The sequence below is a fragment of the Chanodichthys erythropterus genome, chromosome 13 (assembly GCF_024489055.1).
Source record: "Chanodichthys erythropterus isolate Z2021 chromosome 13, ASM2448905v1, whole genome shotgun sequence".
Lineage (NCBI taxonomy): Eukaryota > Metazoa > Chordata > Actinopteri > Cypriniformes > Xenocyprididae > Chanodichthys > Chanodichthys erythropterus.
Window position 1 is genome coordinate 25,977,323 of NC_090233.1, and position 27,181 is coordinate 26,004,503.

Below are 27,181 nucleotides of genomic sequence, written 5' to 3' on the forward strand. Positions count from 1 at the left end.
TCGAAAAAAAAGTTTAATTAAATACTGTACCATGATCTCCAAATTGTTGATAAAATATGATTAAACTAGGGTTAAATAACATTTCCTCATTTTCTTATATATTTTTTTCAATATACCCTATAAATCTGAATTATAGCCACCTGGCGTATCCAAAAAGTCCATTTAACCTCAGACAAGAAATTAAATCTGATCCTACTTAATGTGACATCTTTATACTTACAAGTTTATTGTATCTGTACCTAAACTTGGCCTATATCTGACCACACTACCTGAATGTTTTGTACAAATAGATTATAATAATATTTTGTAACACATTTTAGATTTCATTAAGATTATCATTGGGGGGAAAAAAAGCTTAATTTTAACAATTAAAAAACACAAATGAAGACTTCAGATGCAAAAGCCTCTAAGTGCCGTCGGAAAGCATTTTTATCAAGCTCACATGTTTAGGTTCAGTTATTTCACTTTAATGGCAATTAATAGGTCATTTTCATTGCCTTTAAAGTGAAATAACTGAACATAAACATACAAGCTTGATAAAAATGCTCATTTTAGAAGAATTTCAGATGGCACTTTGAGGCTTTTGCATCTGAAGTCTTCAAATATTCCACAAATTATGGACTAAGTGTTTGATTATGAAGAGGTAAAAGCAGATAAAGTTTTCAGAATAGTGCAAAGAGTCAGGCATTTACTGAATATTTAGTGACTGGCTGCTCCATTTCTGCTCACAACATCTAGTCAAATACACTTTCACAGATCAACACATACACACATCCTTACACAACCCTTGAGAACATTTCAGTCTTCATCTTATGGCTTCAAGCCAGACAGACACTTTAAATTAGAAATAAAAACATGCAAATACAGCTTGGATTAAAAAAAAAATTTAAAAAAAAATCTAAACAGACAAAATTACTAATAAAATAACATCAGGGTTGCATTACAGTTGGAAATGGGTGGAAGCAGGATCAGTTGTTGTTCTCTTTGGTGGTTATGGTAACAAGTTGCTTAGCAGCCTTGGCGATGTCATACGCACATTGGATGACCTGCTGGGTGACCAACTGCATGTCCGCTCCGGGGCTGCTCTCCAGAGGAGACGCTTTCTTACACTCATTCTGCAGGCGGTTTGCACTGGACGTTAATAATCGCAAAGAGCTCCTTACTGTCTCAGAGCGTGGTCTCTGTGGACAAAGGTGAAAATACACATAAAATACATACAGACCATTTTATAGCAGTTCAAGATTCGGTTAACTGCTAAATATATGTCCAGATGACCCAGAGAAAGCATTTGGACACTTAAGCCACATTTAAATGTATACAAATATTTTAATGAATAATATAGAACTAGAAAAAAAAACAGCAAAAAATAAAAAAGTAATTAGTTATCAAGCAAGTCTGAGCGGTGTGTGGGATTTCTACAATTTTTCTGGTTGAATTGAACATCTATCTGATGCACACACATTAAGATTTGGGTGTGTGAGGCATTATATAGTGAATAATATATAAAATTAGAATAAACATTATTTATATAATATTAATAATACTGGTAACACTTTACAATAAGGTTCCATTCGTTAACATTATTTAACTGCAATAGTTAACATGAACTAACAATGAAAAATACTAGCATTTATTAATCTTAATGTTAATTTCAACATTCTCTAATACATTATTAAAATCAGATCTGTTAATATTTAATGAACTTGAGCTAACAGTTGTAATAAACAGTTGTATGTTTATTAACTAAGGTCAACAATAACAAATGTATTGCTAATTGTTAGTTCTGTCATGACAACTCTTGGGAGATTGGTATGGTAATGGATATTGCAATATTTATGTATTTGGTCCGAGACTTGCTCCTGCCAATACATTTCACAGACATTGCTGTGAGCATGCAAGCCATGCTGCTGCTGCACATGTAATATACATGGTTTAACCCCCGTAGCAGATCTATACAGGTGGAGCTGGGGATGGTGGAGGGATTCTGAAAACACGCTGTATACGCAAACACTACCCGTATTTGTTTGAATGTTGGGCCGCAGCTCATTTACCGCTGATGTAACAACAACCAATCAGACCTACCGGCCTGTGCCATCTAGAGTTTTGTGCAAATTACTATGTAATTAATGCATTAACTAACGAGACCTTACCATAATATACATTTTTATATAAATAACATTATCAAAAGTTTGACCTACAGTAAGTGTCCAAATACTTTTTGTGGCCACTGTACATTCAAAATGTGAACTATATTATTGACCAGCAATATATTAATGGTTGGATACAAAGTACATCCTACTTTACCTGCATACATACAGTATACTAAATAATATATACTATATAACAAAATCTCAGCTACATGACTGTTTATATTGTCCCAAACTGCCTGATTTTTATTTTGTCACAAAATGTAACTATATTATTGACCAGCTCTTTATATAAAGTTGAATATATAAGTATGTCCAACTTTATTTACATAAATACAGTATACTCGCATAGGGCGATATATACTATATCCTCACAAAATGTTACTATATTATCACCCAGCTCTAATCTGCTGAATGCAACTGTAGAGCATAAAGATACTTAAATGTATAAACATATTTGAGTGAATAATGTCATTAAAATAAACATTACTTAAATAATTAATAATATTAATATATATATAAATATAATAAACATTATGAATATTATAATCATACTATAAACATTAACATCATGATTTTCTGAAAATATGCTTTGAAACAATATGTACTATGAAAAGTGCTATACAATTTGATTTGAATTGTCCTATAGATTTTTTTTATTGCATTTATGAAGTATAGGGAGAAACTGCACACCTTGGGGAAGAGGGCAGCCATCTCGTTCACAGCCACATGTATTCTTTCTGCGCAGGGTATAAAGCTATTGGAGGAAAAAATGATAGATACTGTATTAAAATCTCAAAATAAAAACCATCAGAGTTTGGGGTGTTAAAAAAAAAAAAAAAAAAAAAAAAAAAGCTAACCAGAGAGCCATCGGTGGATAAAGCTTTAAAACTGGACATTTATACTGCCATGGAAAATACAATTTGTCCATAATATTTTACTGTATACAGATTTTTTTTCTGTCTTTTAAAAATATATTTTTTTGATGAATAGTTTTTTTTTAATCCATTCACAGATATATTTAAAAAATAAATGGAATATATTTGGCTTTATAAGTGCATTTCTGTGCATTAATCCACCAAAAAAAGAAAAAACATGCAGACTTTTTTTTTAAATGTTAGTTGTGCAATAGACATGATGCAGACATTAAGTGGATAAAACCTTTTTTTCTTCTTTCCCCCCCAACTAATTTTTTTTTTTTTTAAAATAACTAGGTTTGTTTTTCTTCAGCAAATTGAGAAATATCTTGAAAACCACACAGCTTATTTTGCAAATTCAAACCAGTGCAAAACAGAAAGATCAAAAGTTAGATGGATGTCAGTACAAAGCCTTTTCCTAAAAGAGAAACCAAGTGCACCAACATGAGTTCCTGCAAATAAAGGTGAAGTTTAGAAGACAATGCAAACCGATACAGGCCTTTGGCATTGCCGTAGACATAACAGTAATCATGCATATTACATTCATGTTCAAATTAGTGGGTAAGTTATGAAGAGAGAGGTAGAGGTAGACACTGTGCCTGTGAGGCAGGGACAGAGGCCAGAGTACCAGGAGGCAGGGTTGTTGGGGTTGGCTGGGTGGGGAGCTCTGAGGCCGAGGGACTGCATGGGAGACGGGGGCTTGTCTGCCCAAGGCACCAGTGTGCTGAAACAACCCAGACTGTGTCTAAGTCTGCGGACACTCTCCCTCTGCTCACATGGTCCACTGGGTGGGAAAGAAACAGATCGGGACCCAAACAGAGCATGGCCCCCGATGGGACAGACCCCAAATGATGAACACAGACAATTGAGAACAGATGGAAAATGGAGAAGGTATGAATGGAGGAACTGATTCTTTGGTTGGGGAACAAGTGAATTACAAAAACAGGCACTTTCCATGAATAGGGTACAACAATTTGTACGTTCTTTTATTTTTAATAAAACGTCTATATACAAAGGGCAGTGCTTAACCTTCAGAAAATGTTCAATGTCAACCTCTGGAGGTCAAACTAAATACATTTTCTATTCATTTTATAAGCGGTTTGTCATTTTTGCAACACAATTACTTTACTTTGATTTGATTTGTTTTTTTAAAAAAAATCAATATTAAATATATACACTATCGTTCAAAAGTTTGGGTACAGTAAGATTCTTTAAAAAAAAAAAGGACATATTAAATGGATCAAAATTGAATAATAAAAATGCTAATAAAAATTATTTTTATTCATCAGAAAACTCAGCTTATTTATAAACTGCATTTTAAAATATATTCAAATGCAAAACAGTTATTTTAAATGTTATTAATATTTCACAACAGTACTGATTTTAGTGTATTTTTTTTTTTTAATTGTACTGACCTAAATCATTTAAACAGTAGTGTGTGTGTAATATATATATGCATGCTGTTAAATTGATTAATTGCCATTAATCGCATTAACAAAAAAAGTTACGTTTTTAGATGTGATTAATCGATTAATTGGGATTTGTAATATATATATATATATATATATATATATATATATATATATATATATATATATATATATATATATATATATATATATATATATATATATATATATATATAGATATATATATATATATATATATATCTCTAATAGAAAAAATAGATCTGTAAATAACTAAATTATTGCAAATAACTAATTATGGCAAATTTAGACTAAATTAAACTATCACTCAGTACAGACTAGCCAGTTAAAGAATTAATGCTGGATATACTGGCTTTTTCTCTTACAGCAACTTTCAACAATTAAAAAAATAAATAAAAAAAAAATTAAAATGTTATGAAGGTATTTATTTGCCCTCCCTTCATGATGTAGAAATGATGTAAATATTTTTTTCATTTTAAAAAATATTTTTTACTACAGTGAAATAGATATTAATTCAGCACATTGTCAAAATTTTGACAGGCCAAAAAAAACTCGATGCACTTAAAATTATACACTTCTCATGCTTGTATTAATTCAGATGAAATTTCATCTGAAAAATCTAAAAGTTCTCACAACTAAAAACATTGATTTGTGTCTCTAATGCTTTAAAAAGAAAACTTTTTGGTCACTATTCTTCAAAATATCTTCTTTTATGTTCCACATTAGAAAGTAAGTCACAGTTTTGAAACGATGTGAGCGGGAGTAAATGCAAGTAATGGGGAAACGATTTGTACCCTACTTATGGAAAGTCACAAAAATGTACATGTGAAATTGTTAAATATGTGGCAGTTAACAAAAGAAAGAAGGAAATTAAATGACCTCAGATTTTTTGCTGCCATATAAAATAAAGGAAGAAATAGAGATGTTGACATTGAATGTCCCCTCACCTCTCATGCTTGTTCTCCTGTGCAGCCCTCAGCAGTTCCTGGATGTTCTTGGTGATCTGCTCAGTTTTACGGATGACGTCTTCTGTGGTGGGCAGACTGGAGTCAGGCTCACACTCGTGATCATCCAGCTCGGGTATAGAGCTGCTCTCTCCCATCCAGCCACTGCTGCGCAGACGACATCTACGGCCAAAGCTGCAGGGAGTAAAGAGGTAATATAAACCAAGGGATGAGTAATGCCTGATGCCTTTATAGCATCATTTGTGTGTTTCCTCACTTTACTTGGCTAAAAGTTGAGGACAGACCGTTCTTATTTTCAGAGGAAAAAGGCTGTTTTTTTTATGATAGGATTTGAGACCAGAGTTATTTCAGGTCATAAAAAGGAAAGTGGACACATACCCGGAGTCATCCAGATCAGATTCATTGACCGTGTTATCATAGTCACCATCAGACACACTGCTCTGCTTGTCAAATTTGGAGGCCTAAAGAGACAGGAAAGGACACGGCAAGAAAAACGTGACGTCACTAAATGGCAAAGGTGGCGAGCAATCAAACTGCGGTGATGGAATTGGAAATATTAACATGTTTGGTAGTTCATATGAAATAAAACTAATTAAATTCAACTATCTACATTAATGGAATGGTCAGTAGGGAAGAAGCAAGTTTTTAGAAGCAAGCATTAGATTCATCAGATCTTTCAAGCACTAAAATCTGACAAGCATCACAAGGTGTTAAAAACTGAGGTGAGCAATCAGGTTAGTTAAAGGTGCCCTAGAATTAAAAATTGAATATATCTTGGCATAGTTAAATAACAAGAGTTCTGTACATGGAAATGACATACAGTGAGTCTCAAACTCCATTGTTTCCTCCTTCTTATATAAATCTCATTTGTTTAAAAGACCTCCGAAGAACAGGCGAATCTCAACATAACACCGACTGTTACGTAACAGTCGGGATCATTAATATGTACGCCCCCAATATTTGCATATGCCAGCTCATGTTCAAGGCATTAGACAAGGGCAGCCAATATTAACGTCTGGATCTGTGCACAGCTGAATCAACAGACTAGGTAAGCAAGCAAGAATAGCGAAAAATGGCAGATGGAGCAATAATAACTGACATGATCCATGATAGCATGATATTTTTAGTGATATTTGTAAATTGTCTTTCTAAATGTTTCATTAGCATGTTGCTAATGTACTGTTAAATGTGGTTAAAGTTACCATCGTTTCTTACTGTATTCACGGAGACAAGACTGTCGTTATTTTCATTTTTTAAACACTTGCAGTCTGTATAATTCATAAACAACTTCATTCTTTATAAATCTCTCCAACAGTGTGTAATGTTAGCTTTAGCCACAGAGCACTATCAAACTCATTCAGAATCAAATGTAAACATCCAAATAAACACTGTACTTATGCGATTAGACATGCTGCATGATGAACACTTTGTAAAGATCCATTTTGAGGGTTATATTAGCTGTGTGAACTTTGTTTATGCACTGTTTAAGGCAAGCTCGAGCTCCGTGGGTGGGGAGTGTGAGAATTTAAAGGGCTGCAGCCTAAATCAGCTCATATTTAATGATGCCCCAAAATGGGCAGTTAAAAAAATGTATTAAAAAAAAATAAAATAAAAAATAAAATCGATGGGGTATTTTGAGCTGAAACTTCACAGACTTATATTACATCTTTTAAAAAGACTTTCTACGGCACCTTTAAGTCATTAAATGAGGTTAAGAGCGCTGTCTTACATTTGTTAATCAGTACTGCACTTCTAGCCAAGCTAAAATCTACCACATTCAACTGAGTGCCAGTCTCCATATGTTTTGTTTAGCAAGAATTCATTCAAATGATCTTAAGTGACAGACAGCAAAGACTTTCCATTTCAAATAAATGCTGTTCTTTTCTGAATTTTCTATTCATCAAAGAATTGTGAAAAGAAACATGTATCACGGTTTCAATAAAAATATTAACCATTTTCAACATTGATAATAATAAGAAATGTTTCTTAGGCACTAAATGAGCATATTAGTATGATTTCAGAAGGATCATGTGGAGACTAAAGTAATGGCGGCTGAAAATTCAGCTTTGCCATCACAGGAATAAATTACATTTAAACGGTATCTTGAATGCACTTAAAAGTCCAGTGGGGTGGACCAGCACAGACCAGCGGATGCAAAAGTTAAAGTAATCTAACTATTAATCAACTAGTGTGTCCTCAGGGGTAAAACTCAGGGTTACAACTGAATCTAGGTCATGGCTCTGATTGAGTATTCCTTCACAGTTCCGTAAAGCATTTACAGTAAAGATATTTGACAGTCTCACTGGAGCATGATTTACTGTGCTCAAGGATATGAGGTAATGGGGTCAGATGCCAGCAGCACTCTGAGTTGGGACATTACTAAATTAGTGTAACAGAATATTGTGGCAACTTCTTGGCAGGGCAGCACCGGTCATGATGCTTGGAGAACCGCCACATGTCGAAATAATCAAACTAATGTTCCGTTGAACACACAATCACTTGTTTACTCTTATGCTCTACACATATCTCCTTGTATAAAATGCATCAATGCATTGTGATATATTGGTATGACATTTTTTCTAAAATTCAATACAGAATTTAATAATCTATTATATTTAAATTAATTTACATTATTATCAGACTCTGTGACAATAGCAACATGAATCTAAATGTGGCTGCAATCTGCAGCTCATCCAGCTCATCTACATGTTTCACAAGTGTGTATTATCATCTTTTTACTGTCAGCCCAGAGCATGTGCAGTAGCATTCCAAGGCATCCTGAACAGATGTGTGAGCAGCAGCAGTAGCAGCAGTGGACAAGCCCTGAGCAGTGCAGTGCACCCTGGGAATGAAGACAAGCCATGAAATGTATGTGCTATTTATGAGGATGAGGCAGAAATACGTATCAGTTGAAAACAGCAGCCCCCGGAAGGTTGTTGGAGGGACCGTTCATGCATGGTGATGCGTGGAGCACAACAGGAGTAGGAGGAAAGGGGATGGATGGGAGTAGAAGAGGTAGAAGACGAGTTTGTGAAGGATGGTGGAGAGGGGGGAAAGGGTTCTGGGAGCTTTCGGCCGGTCCCACGAGGAACGGAGCATGTGAGGATGTACTTAACCCTTTGCGCACTCTCATACTGCAAACAGGATGGGGAGGAGGGGAGGAAGGGGAGGGATGAGGAGGTGGCCGCAAACACACCCTTTCCGGTCTAAAAAGGGGTGCAAATAAGATTTATGACAAGTTTATAGAGTAATTTTGACTTTTGTACAACTGCATGATGTCAGTAGAAACTTTTTGACAATATAGTAGTTTAAAAGTTTGGGGTGGGCAAGATTTTTTAAAAAGAGACCGGTTGAAAGAGGCTCACCAAAGCTGCATTTATTTGATTCAAAATAATAGTAAAAAATAGTAATTGTGAAATATTATTACTATTTAAATTTTTTTATTTTTAATACATACATGATCTTTTAGAAATCATTCTATTATGCCGATTTTCTGCTCAAGAAACATTTCTTATGATCAATGTTGCGCTACATAATATATTGTGGAAACCATGATACATTTGTTTCCAGGATTATTTGATAAATATGTTTTAAAATAACAGTATTTATTTGAAATATAAATATCTAACATTATAAATGTCTTTACTGTCATTTTTGATCAATTTAATGAACTCTTTCTAAAAGCATTTTAAAACAGTTTAAAAGTTTGTACTTAAAAAAAAAAAAAAATCGTACTCACCCCAAACTTCTGAACGGTAGTGTTTACCAATACATTTCTAACATTTCAAGTTATTTAGTTGTATAAATTAATATTAGGTAATGTATTACGAACAAACATTAATTCACAATGAACAATGTTATATTTTAAAATTAAAGGATTATGTCTTTTTAAAATGATAATTACCCCATGATTTACTCACCCTCAAGCCATTCTAGGTGTAGATGACTTCCTTCTTTCTGATGTTAATAATCAACCTGATGCTCCTAAGCTTTACAATGGCAAAAAAAAAAAAGAAAATAAAAGTGCATCCATCCATCATAAACGTACTCTACACGGCTCCGTGGGGTTAATAAAGGCCTTCTGAAGTGAAGTGAAGTGTTTGTGTAAGAAAAATATCCATATTTAACACGTTATAAAGTAAAATAACTAGCTTCTGCCAGACCGCCTTCTGTATTCAACTTACAAAAAAATTTGTTTCATATAAGGTGAATATTTAAAACGTGTTAAATATGGATATTTTTCTTACACAAATGCATCACTTCACTCCAGAAGGCCTTTATTAACCCCCCGGAGCCATCTGGAGTACATTTATGATGATTGGATGCACTTTTAAACAGGTGGTTTCCATGCACTGCCATTATAAAGCTTAGAAGCATCAGGGTGATTATTAATATAACACTGTATTCACCTGAAAAAAGAAAGTCATATATACCTAGGATGGCTTGAGGGTGAGTAAATCATGGGGTAATTTTCATTATAAAGTGAACTAATCCATTAACATGAACCTAGATTAATAAATGCTGTAAAAAAAAATTTGCAGCAAACCTTATTGTAAATTTTTTTTTTAGCAAGTGTTTTATAGAACCAGGTGCAAATGTTAAATAATAATGACTGGAGAATGAAGTATGAACAGCTCTAACATTTGGATGCAGTTGAAAATAATCAGGAGCATTAATATGCAGTAATTGCGATGAAAAAACATAGGGTTAAAATTAGGGTAATTTTTTAATATCAACAACACTCAAAAAAAGGAAATGGAACAGGAACTTACATTGTATAAACGCAACTGAAAATAAAACACTGGACATTTTACATCAAGATGATACTGAAATTTGTCAGCTAGAGTAGCTGACATATACAAAAAATATTTCTGTTGTTTAAAACAATATCAACAACATTTAAAAATGTTTCCACTGTGAAAAGATCTACCCCTAAATAAATGCTTAATACATTTGAAAAAAATTATGTACACTAACTTGAGCATGTCGGTCATTTTGAGATCACATTTCCATCCAAATTCAACTCACTTTATCTTAGTAAACCCTAAATTATTAAACACCGATACAACATCTCTGGTCGTATTGGCCAGCAAAATAGAAAGACAAAAATTGCTTAGTGCACTTAAAACTGTGATTTGAAATTATATGTACAAAGTTACATAAAGCAATTATAATGGGACTGTGTGACTTGTGCATTGAGTTGGCAATAAAAACATGCTTTGCAAGTCCCAACTGACATGAAATTAAAACAGGAAACAGAAATATGGTGAAATAGCTGATATGTGAGCCAAGAGAATACAAAGTGAAGTAATACGTTGAGTAATGTGTATTTTGGAAACTCTCATGAAGCGCTGAGAATTGGAAACATACCATCAGGATACTACTAGCATGCTGCAACATTAGAAAAGGAAGGTAAAGAAGGAAAAGAAGGCGAGAGGCAGGTCTTTACTTACATAGGTTGGGAAGGGTTGCAGGGTGGGGAAGGTCTCCTCAGGGTAAGGGGTCTCTCCCTTGGGGAGAAAGGGCTTCAGACCAGAGCCAGTCTCATACATAGACATGGGGCGGCTCGCCCGTGCTGACAGGTGGCGTTTCAGGGCAGAGGAGGAGGAGGAAGAGGAGGAGGGACTGGAGGGATTGGGGTGGTCTGGGCCGCCGGGGGCCTGATAGGGTTGTTGAGCGGAGACCTGCCGCCTGAGAGAGCTGTTCTCGCTTTGCAGAGACTGCAGCTGAAGAGAAACACGAGTAAGCGAGAGAAATGCATAGAAAAGCAGAAACTGTAGCAAAGCTGAGCGTACGGGAAATTGTCTATCAATAGATAAATAAATGTTCAGTTTTGCCTCTTTCAGGCCTACTGAATTTTTACATTACCAACAAAATTAGTCTTTATCATTAATTAGAAAAAAATAAATTAAATAGTAAAAATGAATCATATCCTATTTTCTACAATTTAGTTGGCTGAAATTGTTTTAAAATTTGGCGTATGAGATTGCCAATATTATAAATATTAAATTAAATAATATATCCATCTTTTTAGAGCATTTCTGCTCCATGAAACTGCAGAGAGTTTGTGAGATTATGATAAAAATAGCTAATGATAAATTAAAATAATTATCAAATTTGAACAATAAAGTAACTTAATATTTTTACATTGAAACAAAATTAAACTCTTCTATAAAAATAGGTAATTTACTTAGATCTTATAAAAATGACCAACTGTTTTAATTATTCGAGATAAATAATGAAATATTACTTTAAATTAAGTTGAAATCTTAGGGAAACTTTGAATGAGGAAAAAGGGATAGAAAACCATTAAATGGAGTTGCTCAATAAATCCAAGTTAGCATGCAGGCACTGGCATATGCAATGTCTAGACATGTTCACAGAACAAGCGCAAGTTAGACGCGCTTAAGAATCTACAGGGAAAGAGAGAGATTAACTCTGCAGCTCACAGAGAAGCCAAATAGCTCAAGCTAGACACTTTGGCCAGGATCAGAAAGGAAATGCAGAGCGCAACAAAAGAGCCTAAGGACTTCACTCATGATAACATGATTTTGGCCATCTCGATTTTCAGATGTTCATCCAATGCAAAGCCACACAGTTTTATCACACAAATATCACAATGGTCTAATTATTCTAATTATGAACATTTATAAAACTATCTGAAAAATATAACACAACTTTTGTAAAAATACATATAATTAAAAGCAACTTTCAAATCATACATTTTAGGCAAGAAGTCAGACCTTTAGCAACACAACTAAACTAGTTACATGTTCTTATACGAGAGGACAAAGTAGTTTCGGTCATAAACAGTCAAAACCTTCCATTACATTTAAAGTAGTACACTAATCACCATCTATTATAATCATGAATGTAACAGGAAACAGGCTGAAACTGTAACTTCCTTAAAGGGATAGTTCACCCAAAAATGAAAATTCTGTCATCATTTACTTACCCTCAAGTCAATCCAAACCTGTATGACCTTGTATCTTCTGCTGAACACAGAAGAAGATAATTTTGAAGAATATAGATAAACAAACAGTTGACGGTAACCATTGACTTTCATAGTATTTTTTTTTTCTCCGTACTCTAGAAGTCAAAGGCTCCCGTACACGGTTTTCAGTTTTGGGTGAACTATCTCTTTAAAAGCTGTGCCTCTGAGGGACTGCCCTTATTTAATCACTGAGAAAATACTGTTTGATTTATTCAAGACTATATTAAACACACTTCAGTGAGTGTGAGCGAATTCTCCCCAACTACATTATAATTTTTTGCCTTTACAGAATAATCCTTGAATGGGTTTCAATGTCAATGCAAAAGAGCAAAAAAAAAAAAGATATTTCTAACTATCTTCACATAGAAATGACAGTAAAGGCTTGAAAGGCTCAGCGTTATTTAATTTTATCTAAGAGCTGATTTGTATCCTGGAAACCCTTGTCTAATGTACATACATAAAGAAACAGTCATAATTAAAACGAGTCATGCTGATGCAACAGCCAACTGCTGAATCAGGTTTGCAGTTAGGGAGGTTAGCATGCCAACTAATCATCTGCAGTCAAATGCCAAACAGTCATTATGTTTGGGTTTTATGTCATTGTTAGAGCATCTTTTCCAGTGGTTTAGAGGTCAAAGTCATGCTGGTTATCTGAACACTAGAGCAGTTATTACAGGATTATTTTGTCATCAGCATTCCAGAGGATTGTAAGAATCATAATCATCCAGTCAGTTTTTGGGTCACCTGCAATTTCGCCCCCTCACGTGCAAGAAGAGGTGCAGGGATAGGGGTTAGACAGTCTTGCTTTGTTTAGGAGCAGAAATGCTGCTCTGACCAGGGTGTTCAGCACTCACTGCTGAATCTCTGGTACCTTTTTCTGCATCAATCTCAGCTCTTCACTCAGATTACTGTTGGCCTTCATCAGCTGCTGAATTTTGGCCTCGGAGGCTGAAAGTGCGTTTTTCACCTCCAGAAACTCCTGCACTGAAATCGGTCCATCGGACAGATCAGAGTCCAGACTCTGAGGAGAAAAGAAGAAAGATGGAAAGATGGCCAACATGTACACATGTACACTGGGATGGCAAGAACGGCACAAGACAAAATTCCTAAAGCTCCACCAGCTTACCTTAGCTCTGTCTGCTTTGCCTATTCGTAAATCAGTATCTGTTTTATCACACAAATGTCACAATGGTCTAATTATTCTAACATTTATAAAAGTATCTGAGAAACATAATACACAACTTTTGTATGGGAATTTAAATACACATAATTTAAAATCACTCAAATCATCCTACATTTTAAGCAAGAAGTTAGACCTTTAGCAACACAACTAAACTAGTTTCATGTTCTTTTATGAGAGGACAAAGTAGTTTTAAACAGTCAAAACCTTCCATTACATTTAAAGTAGTACACTAATCACCACTTTCAATCATTGATAAATGTAACAGGAAACAGGCTGAAACTGTAACTTCCTTAAAAGTGGCAGTTCACCTTAGCTCTGTCTGCTTTGCCTATTCGTAAATCAGTGTCTGTGTCCTCATCGGATGCCACGCTGTCATAGTCTGGCTGGTCGATTTCCTGGCTTTCACTTCCATGACGACTACCCATACTTTTGAAGAACACCTCAACATTTTCTATGAAGAAGTAGACAAAACAATTGTGAAACATCACAGAGAACTTTAAAAGAAATCAATGACTAGTGGCTGATGTGTCTGAATGCAGGCTGTACCTTTAGGACTTGAGACTGAATTCCCTAGCTGGCGTCGCTTTGCATCACTAAGGATATCAATCACAAGTGTGGCAAATTCATGGGCGTTGAATCTCGCCAGTTTTTGTCTTCCCTGGAAAGAAGTTAAATCATGATTTTATTGCATAATCACCATTTGAATAAATAGCTGGTCTTATGGAAGACTATCTATAATTAGAGCTCGATTAGGCGTATTTTTTTTCAGGACACATTCTTGTATTCATAAACGGCTCAACCAGGGGGCTGGGGCCCAATAGGGGGACTCAGCAAACTTGCAAAAAAGCCTTGGGATGACATAAAAGTATTTAAATCAATAAATGATTATTAATATATTAACATAATCTAACTTTAAATAAAAATGCTAAAAATACACAAAATCAAGATGTATACTGAAAGTTATATTTCTTTCCATTTTCTCTCAATAACTGTTGCTTATTCATTTTATACGTTAAATTAACTATGTTAATTAATTAATTTAATATACTGTATAAATAAAAAGATTAAAAACAAGCAGCTTTGTCATAATCACAGCAAAAATACTTGAACTTTCTTAGCGAATATGGGGATGGGGGGCTCTGAATATTATGTTGAACAACTGGGGGCCTACGAATCAAAAAGGCTGAGAACCACTGAGTTAGAGTGCAAGAGCATAAAAAAAATTTTTTGCAGTTGTCAACTTAGCATATCTTAAAATAGCAATGACCATTTGCATGTGTATATAGATCAGCATTTAAAAAAAAAAAACCAAACAAACAAAAAAACCTGAAACTGATTTTTTTTTTTTTAAATTTATTGTTGAAAGTGTACAATTTGTAAAAAAAAAAAAGAAAACCACTGCTTTCCTGACTAGTTGGCAGTACAACTTCTCAAAAAAAAAAAATCTATAATATGCATCTTTGTGATTTGGGTTGTCTAAGCAAACTAACAGTTTTGATGCAATTTCCTTTTTTTATTAATTTTGTGGCATCTTTATTTGCATGTTCGTCTGACACATTTCTGCATGGTGCACTTTTAGCTGCAAACACTGCATAAAATGTCACTTGTCAAAGTGCAATATCTTTATTTCCTGTTAACATGGCTTTAGTGAAAGCGTCAAAACTTTCTGTTAAGTACTTGCCTGGTTTCGTGTTGATGAGTACTCTGGGTTTACAGGAAGGAAAGGCACAACTGTTGTCTCTGTCACCAAGGTGCTGTGGTTCTGAGTGGCCAGCCAAACTACATTAATACAAAGAGAGTGCTCATAACAGTGTCACGCTTTGAACTTGTATAATGTACATTTCATGAGCTTTTTCTTTCCATTGTTTATCACATGTTGATCATCTCACCTGCATCTGTCTCTCTTCGATCCACTTCATCGTACACATCCATTGCTAGTTCCTCAAACAAATGATCACTGAGCTGCAATTATATTAGTTACATAAGTCATCTGTTTAGAGACAGGTTAAATAGCAAATAAAGATGCTGTCTTAAAGATCAATGACTTGCAGATAATGTTTTTGGGGGGTTGGGGCACTTAACAGCCATCTGCTTCAGAGAAGCCCAACCGTTTCCTCTGTGCTCAGCAGTATTGGGGAAGCTGCTTTAAAATAAGCTTTCTAAGTAACAAGCTACAGTAGTTGAACTACAGTTAAACTACCCTTAAAAAGCAATTATCTATACTACAATCTACTTGCAAAAAACACAACAGAAGATTCTTGAAAAATATGAGTAACCAGACAGTTGACAGTTACTTAAGCACAATTTATTCGTATTTAGTATAACTAAATGTATTTGTGGCACACTATAAATTGGTTTACTTAAAGCAAAGACTATAGAATAACACAAGACGTGTCACCCATATTGTTTTGAATGGGAGAAAGTGTAACGTGCAATATGGCGGAATAAGTCCCGCCTTCTAAATAGACATCGCGTCACTGCAGTGGCCGTTAGTAGCACCGGTTTCTATAGAAACAGTCAGACGCGTGCCTCTGAAACATGGCAGAAGAGATGTGCATTTAGGTCTGCGCATGCGCATTAGCTTGATCCAGCCTACAAAATACAGTTTTTTGTCATGATTCAAGCATTTGGATAAAATATTTATAAGATAGTTGTTGTCAGATTTCATTGGTGATTTCAAATATGAAATGTAATCGTAAGGTTGGCGAACAGTTTTGGAGAATTTGATGTTTCCCCATTCAAAGAGATAGGGCATGATTCCCAGGATGCCCGAGAGGCATTTCAAAGATGGCCACCGAGTGAAATGACTTAAAGTCTGCTAAATTGGAGCAACTAATTTTGTACTAAACACATTTTAGCTATCCAAAAGCAGTGCTGAAGTTCAGTAAAGTGGAACTATTCAGAGTATACTTAAGTACACTTTAAATATACTCTTGTATTTAAGTTTTGAAATGCAGAATTCACTCAGCATGAACTTCAAATGTATTTTGGTGACATTAGAATTGCAATTCAATTACACTGTAATAGTGTTGTGCATACATAGATATTATACTGCCAATATATGCCAATGGCATCATTAGAGTGTGCTTCAAATAGGCTACAATAAAGTAATCTTTATAAATAAATATATAAACAACTTAAGAATTTGCCTTTTACCAGTAACTTAATTATCAGTGAGACAATGGGAACAGTGTGTGCAGATGCAATAAAATCATCTGAATTAAATAATAGCCTACCTGATATTTAAAGTGTGGGCAAATTAGGTAACGGTAAATTAGGAAAAGGTAAAGGTCATAATTATAAAACGTACTTCATGATTACTTTTTTGCAACTCAAAACACATTTCCTGTAAACTTTTATCTAGGCCAATACTATTTTTACACTCAAAAAGTAAAACTCAAATACAGTTAATTGAATTGTACATTTATTCATAACAGGTCAACATAGGATTCAACAAAAATAAATGACTAAAGTAGTACTTAAATATTTAACAAATTAAATCATTTTATTTGCAAATTGCTCAGTTACATCACGTTTGAAAATTCTGCCTTTACAGCACCAAACTAGATGTTTCAGTTCCTATCTCACATTTTCTTTGGTTTGCACAAAAAGAAAGTCTCATCAAATTATATAGCATCATCTATAAATAATTTCATGATTCTCAGATTTGAAATACATGGTGAGACTTGTGTCTTTAGCTACAATTCGCTTCTAGACTCTAAAGGTTTCCTTCTGGCAAATGTGCCAAAATCTGCACCACAGATTCCCTATTGTGTGCACTCGGTGTTTAGCAAAAGTACAGCAAAACCGATTGTTGGTGAGTGTGATGTCATTGGCTTTATGACGCGTTCGAAACATAGATCAAGCATTGTGGTATATACTGTATGTGTCAACTTCTGGTTCAACTAATGGTAGGATGTTAGGGCAGACCAATGGGGTTCAAGGTTTAGCTTCAGCAGTTTTCAAGTCATGTCAGAAAGAATGTATTTATGAGATAAAATGCACATGAACTCATAATTATGAGTTTTGGCAACTATGGATTTTCTTAAGAGTTTCCGAGTTAGGTGCGTGACAGTGAGAAAACATGTCAGAGTCAATGGATGCAAAGTCTGCCCTAGTGAAAAAAAACAACCAAAATTTATTTAAAATAGGCCTACATTAGTTTCATACTAACCCATTAATATATTTACGGACATAAATGTTCTAATTAAACTTTATTTGGAGTTCTTTATTGCACAATGCATATTTCTTAATATTAAGCCTAAAATGTGTTTAATATCAATATTAGTAAGGATAGTATGATCACTGTATAATTTGAATGCAAGATATTTAAAGTGTACTTAAAGTAAAGTATACTTGCAAAAGTTTCACTTCTGCAAAATCAAATATACTTAAGTATATCTTTAGTTGGACCTCAACACAAAAATACTTCCAATTTAGCAGACTAAGTATACCAATTTAGTATACTAAATGTACAATTGCAGGGTATTTATATTAAGTACATAAATATGTAAATGCTTTTGTAGTATACTTAGCATAAAATATAAAAATACATTTTAGTATATTTATTTTTCACTAGGGTAGCCATTGACTTCCATAGCATTTTTTCCAACTATGGAGTCAGTGGTTACAGTCAACGGTTTGATTACCAACATTCTTGAAAATATCTTCTTTTGTGTTCAACAGAAGAAAGAAACTCATAGAGGTTTCAACTTGAGGGTGTGCAAATGATGACAATTTTCGTTTTTGGGTGAACTATCCCTTTAAATAAATCTAGATCTATAAATCTAATCTTTTAGATAGTTACTGCCCAACACTGGTGCTTAGTCTTGTTCTTTTTGTACGCTATGCTTATATATTGGAATATATGCTGATATAATGCTTAAAGTTTTTAAAAAATAAAAGTAAAATAGAGGACTCACAGACTGCAGTTTTCTTTTTGCAGCTTTTGCAAACTCTGATAACTCCAGGCTGCTATAAAAAGAAATAAAAAATAAAATAAAAATATTAGTTTTTGTTTTGTTTTTAATTCAAATTGCTAAAATAAAATCTGGTAAGATAAGGTGATATTTAATTAACTGCCAAGTAAAATACTTACACATTTCTTTTTCATCAAAGACAGCAAAAAAAAAAAAAAAAAAATAGCAAGATATTAACATAAAATACTATTAACTAGCTCAGAACACTATCTCAGGTGTTCAGGGAAGTATTCTGGGATGATATCAGAAGATCAAAAACATGACCTAGCAAAGACCAGAATACTCTTCTACTACAGAAGAAACTTTATAAAAATGGCACCAGTATCATTAACAGGAGAACATATATCAGAATATATCAGATTATAATTACCTGTCCGCCATCTGTGGTATAATGAAATGCTGTCCATTCTTGTGATCTGAAACACAGAATGTATTGACAGTACTGACATATTGCCATGGTTTATCATATACAACTGGCAATTCGCTGATAAAGACGCAGACTAAAGCATTAAAAACATCAAACTGACTGTAACATCACTGTGGTATTTTATTGAGGCATCTGGCGCTTTCAAGACCATAACCCGATCTGACTCAAGTAAAAGGATGCTGTAAAATGGCTTCATCAGCGTAACCAGCCCTACAGCTGGATATCAAAACATCAGTTCTCATCATGATAACACAAGTCAGCGCACTGACTCACCAGGCTTCCGCCCACAGAGGTAGAAGGCCAGCCTGTCTGTGAGCTCATACTGTATTTCCACCAGTCTGTCTGCCAGGTCCTGATGGCCAGCCTGCCTGATTACAAACAACACAATGATGTTATGACACATGGCTTTTTATTTTTGAACTTTTAGGTCCTGTGCCAAATGTTGTCCTCAGCCCTTGTGGTCTTTCTCGGAGTCTCTTATGAAATCTACACAAATAATAGGGCGCACAGCAGGCCTTATGAATCATAAAATAACAAACAGGACAGGATACAGACCCGTGGACCAGTGTTTTTATTAATTATATAGAAATATAAAAATGCTCAGCAAAGATATACAGTACAAATGAACAACTGACTTTTTTAAAGGAGAAAAAAATATATTTTTTATTATATTAATACTGGAATGAAAATGCATAACAGTAATAATAATAATAATACATTGTTATTTGGGGATACAAATAGTAATATAAGAAAAGTAATATATTTCTGTTTTAATTCACTTTTATGCGTTAGACAGATTTTACGATTTCAAAAAGCGTTAAAAAGTGAAAAAATCTAAATCTGCTATGTCAGTTTGATTGCATTTTTTAAGACATTTGAAAGTGGATTTAAAGTTATAGTTCATTCAAAGCCATTGACTTGCATTATATGGATCATCAAGGACCACGGTTTCAGCTAAAAATCTTCTTTACATTTCTACCGGAGAAAAAAAAAAAAAAGAAACTCACATCATGGATGGCCTGAGGGTGAGTAAATTAACGGCAAATTTTCATTTTTAGGTGAACTATCCCTTTAAGACATTTGAATGCTGATTAAGGCCTTATTTTTACATTAACGATTTTAAGACTTCTTAAGAATCCACGGACACCATGTAAAATTACTAAAACTGAAATAAAAATAAAAATGTATGGAACAGAAATATAAAAAAAAATTAATAATCAAAAACTGATAAAAAAAAACAATCACAAAAGCACATAAACGTGCTAAAAATAAAATGAAAATAAAGAAAAATAAAAGCTATGTCTAGCACTCATTGAAGTATATGCGCGAGACATCACTGCCGCTGTCAGAGCGCGATCAGACCTTACTAAGCGAGTGCTGAATGCAGTTGGACATAGTGGTGTTTTAAAGGTAAAAAAAATTATATAAATACTGTTCGTTTTCTCGCACAGACCGATCATTTAGTGTCTTAGGACATCAATGTGTCATCATGAGCCGCAGGGTTTAAATTGGATTTGTCTATGCAAGTTTTTTCGACACTTATTTTTTGAGTTCCCATTCACTCCCATTATTTGACTGACAGACGGCAACGGTTGCAGTTAAAAATCATCATGTGTGTTCTACTGAAGAAACAAAGTCACCTTCACCTTGGATGCGCTGGGGGTAAGCAGATAAACATCAAATTTTTAACATGGATATTTGTTAGTGAAAGCAACCAGCCAAGTCACAAGTACTCTTTGGTGAGTACTTGTCACTCGATGACAAATGCTCTTTTGCAAAATCACCGCACTGACAAAAAATATATAGGAAGTAATCATGTGTCATTCTTTTCATTCAAAAAGAATGCAAAACAATGGCTTGTAGAGAGCCAAACTTGTGGGCACTAATGTTTTTATGTGTGTATTTAAATACTATATCATTTTTATATGAATTGTATTTATTAACTATAATGTGTTGTAATATAATTTTTTTTTGTGTGTTTTTGTACTTGTGATTGTTTTTAAAGGTTGCCTTGTTTAAATCTGGCTGGGGGACTACCGATGAAAATTAGCACTTTTGAGCTAACTCGGGTACATTTACATTGTTTTAATGTTTATTAATGTACATTGTCCCCTTTCAAATAAAGAAAAATAAATAAATAAATAATCAAATGCAGAGGTCTGTGGCCAGATTGGGACCATCAGTGCAGTAGCTATTGATTACCTTGCATAGTTGATGGGCGTTTTGCCGTTGGAGTCTGGAGCCCCAGGGTCTGCCCCATAAACACAGAGGAGCTCGGCCTGACACACTTGCCCTGCTTTAGCTGCAATGTGCAGGGGGGTGTTCCCTTTCTCCTGTTTAAACCAGTGCAGAACAGTTAAAAATGCATTTAGTATGTAACTGAATATGATAAATTAAGGTGAGAACAGACGTTTTTACCGGGTGGAAGTAGTTGGCTTGAGCCCCAAGTGACAGTAACCGCAAACAAGTTTCAAGATTGCCAGTTCTAACGCTGGAGTGAAGTTGCTAAAGAATCAAAGACAAAGCGCATCAATAGAGACATTTCAACAAGCCGATAGCAGACAAAAAAACCTTAGATGTGCTAGAGGAACTGTTTAAATTTATTATTCAACAATAAAGCAAGTCAAACCTGAAAAAAATTTATCATGATGGATGCATCACATATTTGAATATCGAGAAGAACATCAACCAAAAACAGGAAACTCTTTCCTCACCTTGCTTAGATCAGCGGCTGCTGTACTGTCGTCATCTCGACATGGTAAACGATGGACGTAAGCCAGCATTTGATATTTTGCTTTTATGAACTCTGCCTTGCTGGGGCTTTTTTGGTGAGAGAAACAATGGCGCTATTAAAGCCAGTCAACAGTTGGGGGAGTTGCTGTATCTCAGTCACTATCTTTTTTTATATAAAACTGTTCAAAATTTTGGGGTCTGTGAGGTTTTAATGTTTTTGAAAGAAGTCTCATGCTCACCAAGGCTGCATTTATTTGATCCAAAATACAGTAAAAACAGTAATACTGTGAAATATATTTTTTAAATAACTGTTTTATATTTCAAAATAATAATATCATTAGAGAATTTTCAGCAACCATTACTCCAGACTTCAGTGTCACATGATCCTTCTGAAATCAATATGCTGGTTTTGGTGCTCAAGAAACATTTATTATTACCAATATTGAAAAAAGCTTAATATTTTTGTTCCAGGATTCTTTGATGAATAGAATATTCAAAAGAACAGTTTGAACTAGAAAACTGTTTTTAACAATTTAAATGCCTTAACTGTCACTTTTAATCAATTAAAGCATCATTGTTTGATAAAAGTATTAATTTCTTTAAAGAATATGCACAATATTGACCCCAAACTTTTAAACAATAGTGTATATCAAACATACATCATTCTGCAATGTTGTATGTTAGAAAAGAAAAAAAAATACTCACTGGATTTTATCCTGAGGATTAGCTTTGCGTTTCCCGCTCATGATGGATGACGGGTCCAGCAGAGTGTGCTCCCATATTGCATTAGCACCATTGTTATATAATGTCTGAACCATCTGTGAATGAGAAAGAAATTGAGGGCATACATCACAAGACAAAAATCCATGATGACAACATGCTCCTTTAAATATGCTTTATGAGTCACACTCTGTTGGAAAGCCCTCCAGTGAGGTCGCACATCAATAAACCATTTTCTTAAAGCCATTCAAAAGACTCTATTGATGGATTAAAAAATGCAGGTCTGGAAATAAGGATGTGGAAAAATGTACTAAACATTAAATGAAAAGAAACATTATGTATTCATTTTGTAAACAAGTTATTAGGCATGTTGATATATTAAATATATCGATTAATCTGCATTTATTTGACATTTTAAGATAATCTGAATTGGCTGATTACAAACATCGGCCATTAAAAAAAACCCATATCAGTTAACCACTACTTTCAAATGTGCCTAAGACTTTAACTGAAGCAAGGTGGCTTCAGTTAAAGACAAGACATATCAAAAGGAACCCAATAGGATGCCTATTTGTCTGAGTGGGCTCACCTGTAGCTGGGTAGGCGGCCAGGAGGTGTGTGACAAATGCCGCACTTGCGAGTTGTGTCGGCCCAGACTGCGGTGAACGCCGCAGCACTCGTCACATATCAGAACTCCTCTATTCACAGACGCCCAGCGAGGATCTAAGGGACCCCAAAGAAAATCAACAGATTAACAGGAGGTAAACAACAACGTGTCTCAGCAGTGTGGTGATCATTGATCAATACACAATAACGCTAATGGAGCTTTTTGGCTGGTGCATGAGAATGGAATCAGAAACACAATACTTTTTAAAGCCTGATGGAAGGGAGATGCTTCTTAGAAGAATGCACTGAAGAAAATGAACTTAATATGCACAAATGAATCATATCATCACAAATGAGCATTAATAAAGCAAAAAAAGCAAACCTTTTGACTTAAAATGTATTAATTTACATTAAAAACAAACATGTTTACTTTAAAAATACACTAGGTGTATACATATTATGTGTATTCATTTGCTTATGTTCCACTTTAATAGTCTGATAAAGCATTACTAGTAGCACAGAGGTCTAATATATTTATGTGATGCAATATATGATGACACCAAAATGTGGTGCTCAGTTCTTCCTTATAAGGCCACAGTAGCAAGGGTTGAAAATTTACGGCTGTAAATGCGCTAACTTCCTCTTACATACACATGCCTCAAACCACAACAAATGCTAAGCAGCTGAGCTTTACTTCCAGGGTACGAGCAGGTGAACTGGGAAACACTGTGCGGCTTTTTAGTTTCACTACCTTCGAGAGGGTCGTCTGCTGCAGCGTGATTCTAAACCGCTTTCACTTCAGATTCAGACACTGAGCGCATAGTGGCAACCGAATACACTGTTAAACAAAACTGTTTAATCGTACAAAGAAATTTAAACAATGATGTCTCCAAAAAATCATACAGTATTAAACAAATGTATCAAACTACCATGAACTGCATAAATACAATGATTTTTGCATAAAATATAATAAGCTGATTTTTTATAGCATATGTAAATACACAACCACCAGCAGAAGAGTGATTTACCGGATAACCACCAGTGAAACAAGTTTGATTGGGTGCACAACCTCGAAAGTCAACAACAGAAGATATGGAAAGCATTATACCTATCTTTAAAGTTGATTAACCATTTTGATAAGCACTACTAAGCACAAATAATGTTTAGTTGCAACCGGGAAACGATTTTTGGGTCACAACAACCCACCAGCTGAGACCCGACTACACTAGACAAACTCAATGACCTAGACTGAGACAGAATCACTGCTCATACATTAACACTTGGCACATACGTTACTGGCACTCGTCCTTCATGGACGTCACATACCAAGGCAGTTTTTAATAGAATATGTCATACATAGTCTCACTCCTTCACTGAGTCATGATGCCAAATCAGTGAAAGTGGGGCCAACCACTCTGGACCTATGACTAATGTGTCTGAACAGCCCGTACCCTTCAGCATCGTAACCCCCCCCCCACACACCGCAACAACTTTTCCTAAGGACAGATTCGGGCCGACATGCCATTTCACTTCCTTCAGAAATAACGATTTGAGTCAGCGCTTCAGAGTGTCAGAATTTCCCAAGAACAGAGAGTTTTCAGGATTTCATTTTCAGACTGATAGCAGGCAAATTATTTTTTTCTAAATAAATATTAATTAAATGCAAATATGAATTAATTGTTCCGTTCTTATGGACGATTACATTTTGAAAGGAAATAGAAATCAACAGCCTGTGGGGGTCTTTAGTCATTTTAGACTGAAACAAATTTATGTTATGAACATTTGCAATTTTTTTTTTTTTACTTTATTTTAACTAGGGAACTTTTGTAGCACATGCTTTATGAATATAAAAGGCTAAATTGTCTTAAATAGTTACATTTGTGAACTTTGTGGTCAAAAAAGACAAGCACAACTTGAATAGGAAATATGAAAATACAGGGCAATTTTTTATGTCTGAAAATACTATTATAAGAAACTAGGGAATAAACAGCCCCATATACATTATTATTATTTGTATTATTTTATATAGAAATAAATGGTGCATCATTTAGAGGTGAATATTGTTTAGTACCATGAAATGAAATCCCCTCAAAATACAAAATATTAAAGAATAAATATTATTGAAACAAAATACAGTACATTTAATTTTTTAAAAAGTCACACTTATTGTCTTACGTCTATTTTGCCCACAGAGGATTACAAGTGTGGCCCCTAAATAAGGAAAACCATAGAGGTAAATCTGGACGAATACGCAACCCTTTTACTGCGTCAAGTGAGCAGGTCATTAAAGAGCGTCACTTATGAAGTTAGTGACCAATTGGGGTTTTACAACCAGTGTGAAGGGATATGATACCACAATTGCAACAGTTTGACAGAAACATGAGCTATCTAAATTAAAAACTGATCCACTGATAAGCAGAGAGCAGCCTAGAAGCACTTCCCTTCATACACAGGAAGCATCAAACAACAGCTGCAAAGAGGCCAAGGGCCAGAATCAAGCACCTGGCACAAGCATCATTCCCCTCTCACCCTCATTCTCCCTCCCTCTCCTTTTCTTTCTCTCTGAGCCAAGTGCTGCTCTCTTTCCAATCAAGTGCTGCAGCGGCTAAAATAAAACCCAGTGCTGAATGACTAAAAATATTCACCCTAACAACAACTGCCCAATGATCCTGACATGTTGGGGCAGCCCAGGCCAGCTGGTGACTGAGGCGTAACTAATCAAGAGGAATCAATATGGGGGAATGAGGAGAAAAACTGAACCACAGAACATGACCAAACAAATAACAGGACAGAAAGTTAACCGTGTTTTATAGTTCAAACACTAAAATGGGTCTATAATAAAAACAGTACAATTCATAAATGAAGGCCTATGAAACTGTTCTCTATTTATCAAAGTGTTGTTCGTGTCATTTATAGTCTTTGGAGGTCAAATCGCTCATGAATTGTAGTTTTTCATGGTCAATACATTTATTAAGACAGTAGCTAAATTATTACATATGAACACTGTGTAATGATGACAATGCTATGTGACATTTTATTTATTTCTAATATCCCCTCAAAAGTCAGGGCACTGCATGTGTTGGTTAGGGTCACTTATTATAAGGCCACATCAAGCAAACCTAAACGTTTTCACCTGGAATTCCTCTTATGGATTAATAAAGTACATTTTTACCCAAGTAAAATACAAACCTCCACAGCATCACTGGCAGCTGAAGAAAACCCCGTAGAACTGAGTCAACACTGGCTCTGTCTCAAAACCGACTGAGCTGCCAAAAAGCAGAACGCTTGGGCACGCGCTAATGATGCCTAAAATGCTGCCTAGGTAGACACCTCACTAGGTTTTGAACAACAGCCAATGGCTTTACATCGTTAAAAAACGCATACATTTATTATGGAGGGTTTCTTTAAAAAATCTAAATCGTATAACGTTATTTGTATAGTTAAATGTTATCATTCGGTCACTTAATTCAGTAATATCACCTGGTTGTCCAGTGCAAGTTGAGTATTTGCTAAAAAAATCTGTAGCGAAATATATATATATATATATATATATACACTCACCCGAACTGCTGCAGTCCGCACAAACTTCGCTATTTCGCAGCCGTTTCGACATCCTTGTCTCCGGTAACGCGGGTATTACCATGTATTATCGACCTAGAATCGTCCACGGATAAATTTAAAGCGCGCACCGCTTTGACATAATGACGGGATCCGTTTAAAAGTATTGTATCACTGAAAGAGGATCTCATACCCGAAGAGGACGCGCATACGGAGGAGATAAACGTGTGCGTGCATCTGCATGGGCTGCTGTACGTGAAATAATGTATGTCGTACTGTCTAGCTTGAAATTAGGACAGACGAAGCCTCTGTCATGATGCATTAAAAACTACACTACGGAAATGCTTGCCAGCAACCCATCAGATCGCAGTAGCGTGCCATCTGCCCTCCCAGACCACACATTTGAGTTTAAAGTGAGGGTAAATCAGCTTTCTAGCGCTGCCTGACACACAGTGGACAGACGCGTCACTGCAACGCGAGATATTTTATTAATTTATCCATTTA

General features: G+C 34.9%; 1 protein-coding gene across 10 annotated transcripts; it reads right to left on the reverse strand.

The window, feature by feature from the left end:
- Positions 1-489: 489 nt before the first annotated feature.
- git2a (G protein-coupled receptor kinase interacting ArfGAP 2a) lies at positions 490-27,083 on the reverse strand. 10 transcript variants are annotated; one of them, XM_067405584.1, is made up of 22 exons: positions 26,681-27,083; positions 23,103-23,236; positions 22,499-22,611; positions 21,775-21,880; positions 21,479-21,565; positions 21,263-21,393; positions 19,334-19,428; positions 19,004-19,049; positions 18,577-18,628; positions 15,544-15,616; positions 15,336-15,433; positions 14,201-14,312; positions 13,963-14,105; positions 13,343-13,492; positions 10,931-11,203; positions 10,250-10,264; positions 8,594-8,683; positions 5,856-5,938; positions 5,460-5,651; positions 3,693-3,848; positions 2,841-2,904; positions 490-1,181 (listed from the first exon to the last, which is right to left on the reverse strand). In XM_067405584.1, the coding sequence occupies exons 1-22, from the start codon at positions 26,760-26,762 to the stop codon at positions 969-971; spliced, it is 2,508 nt and encodes an 835-aa protein (XP_067261685.1). In that variant the 5' UTR covers positions 26,763-27,083; the 3' UTR covers positions 490-968. The 10 variants fall into 10 exon arrangements, with proteins under 10 accessions (XP_067261685.1, XP_067261694.1, XP_067261686.1 ...); XM_067405593.1 differs by lacking the exon at positions 26,681-27,083 and adding an exon at positions 26,309-26,674; XM_067405592.1 differs by having other exon boundaries at positions 1,047-1,181; positions 3,664-3,848.
- Between the last annotated feature and the right edge of the window lie 98 nt (positions 27,084-27,181).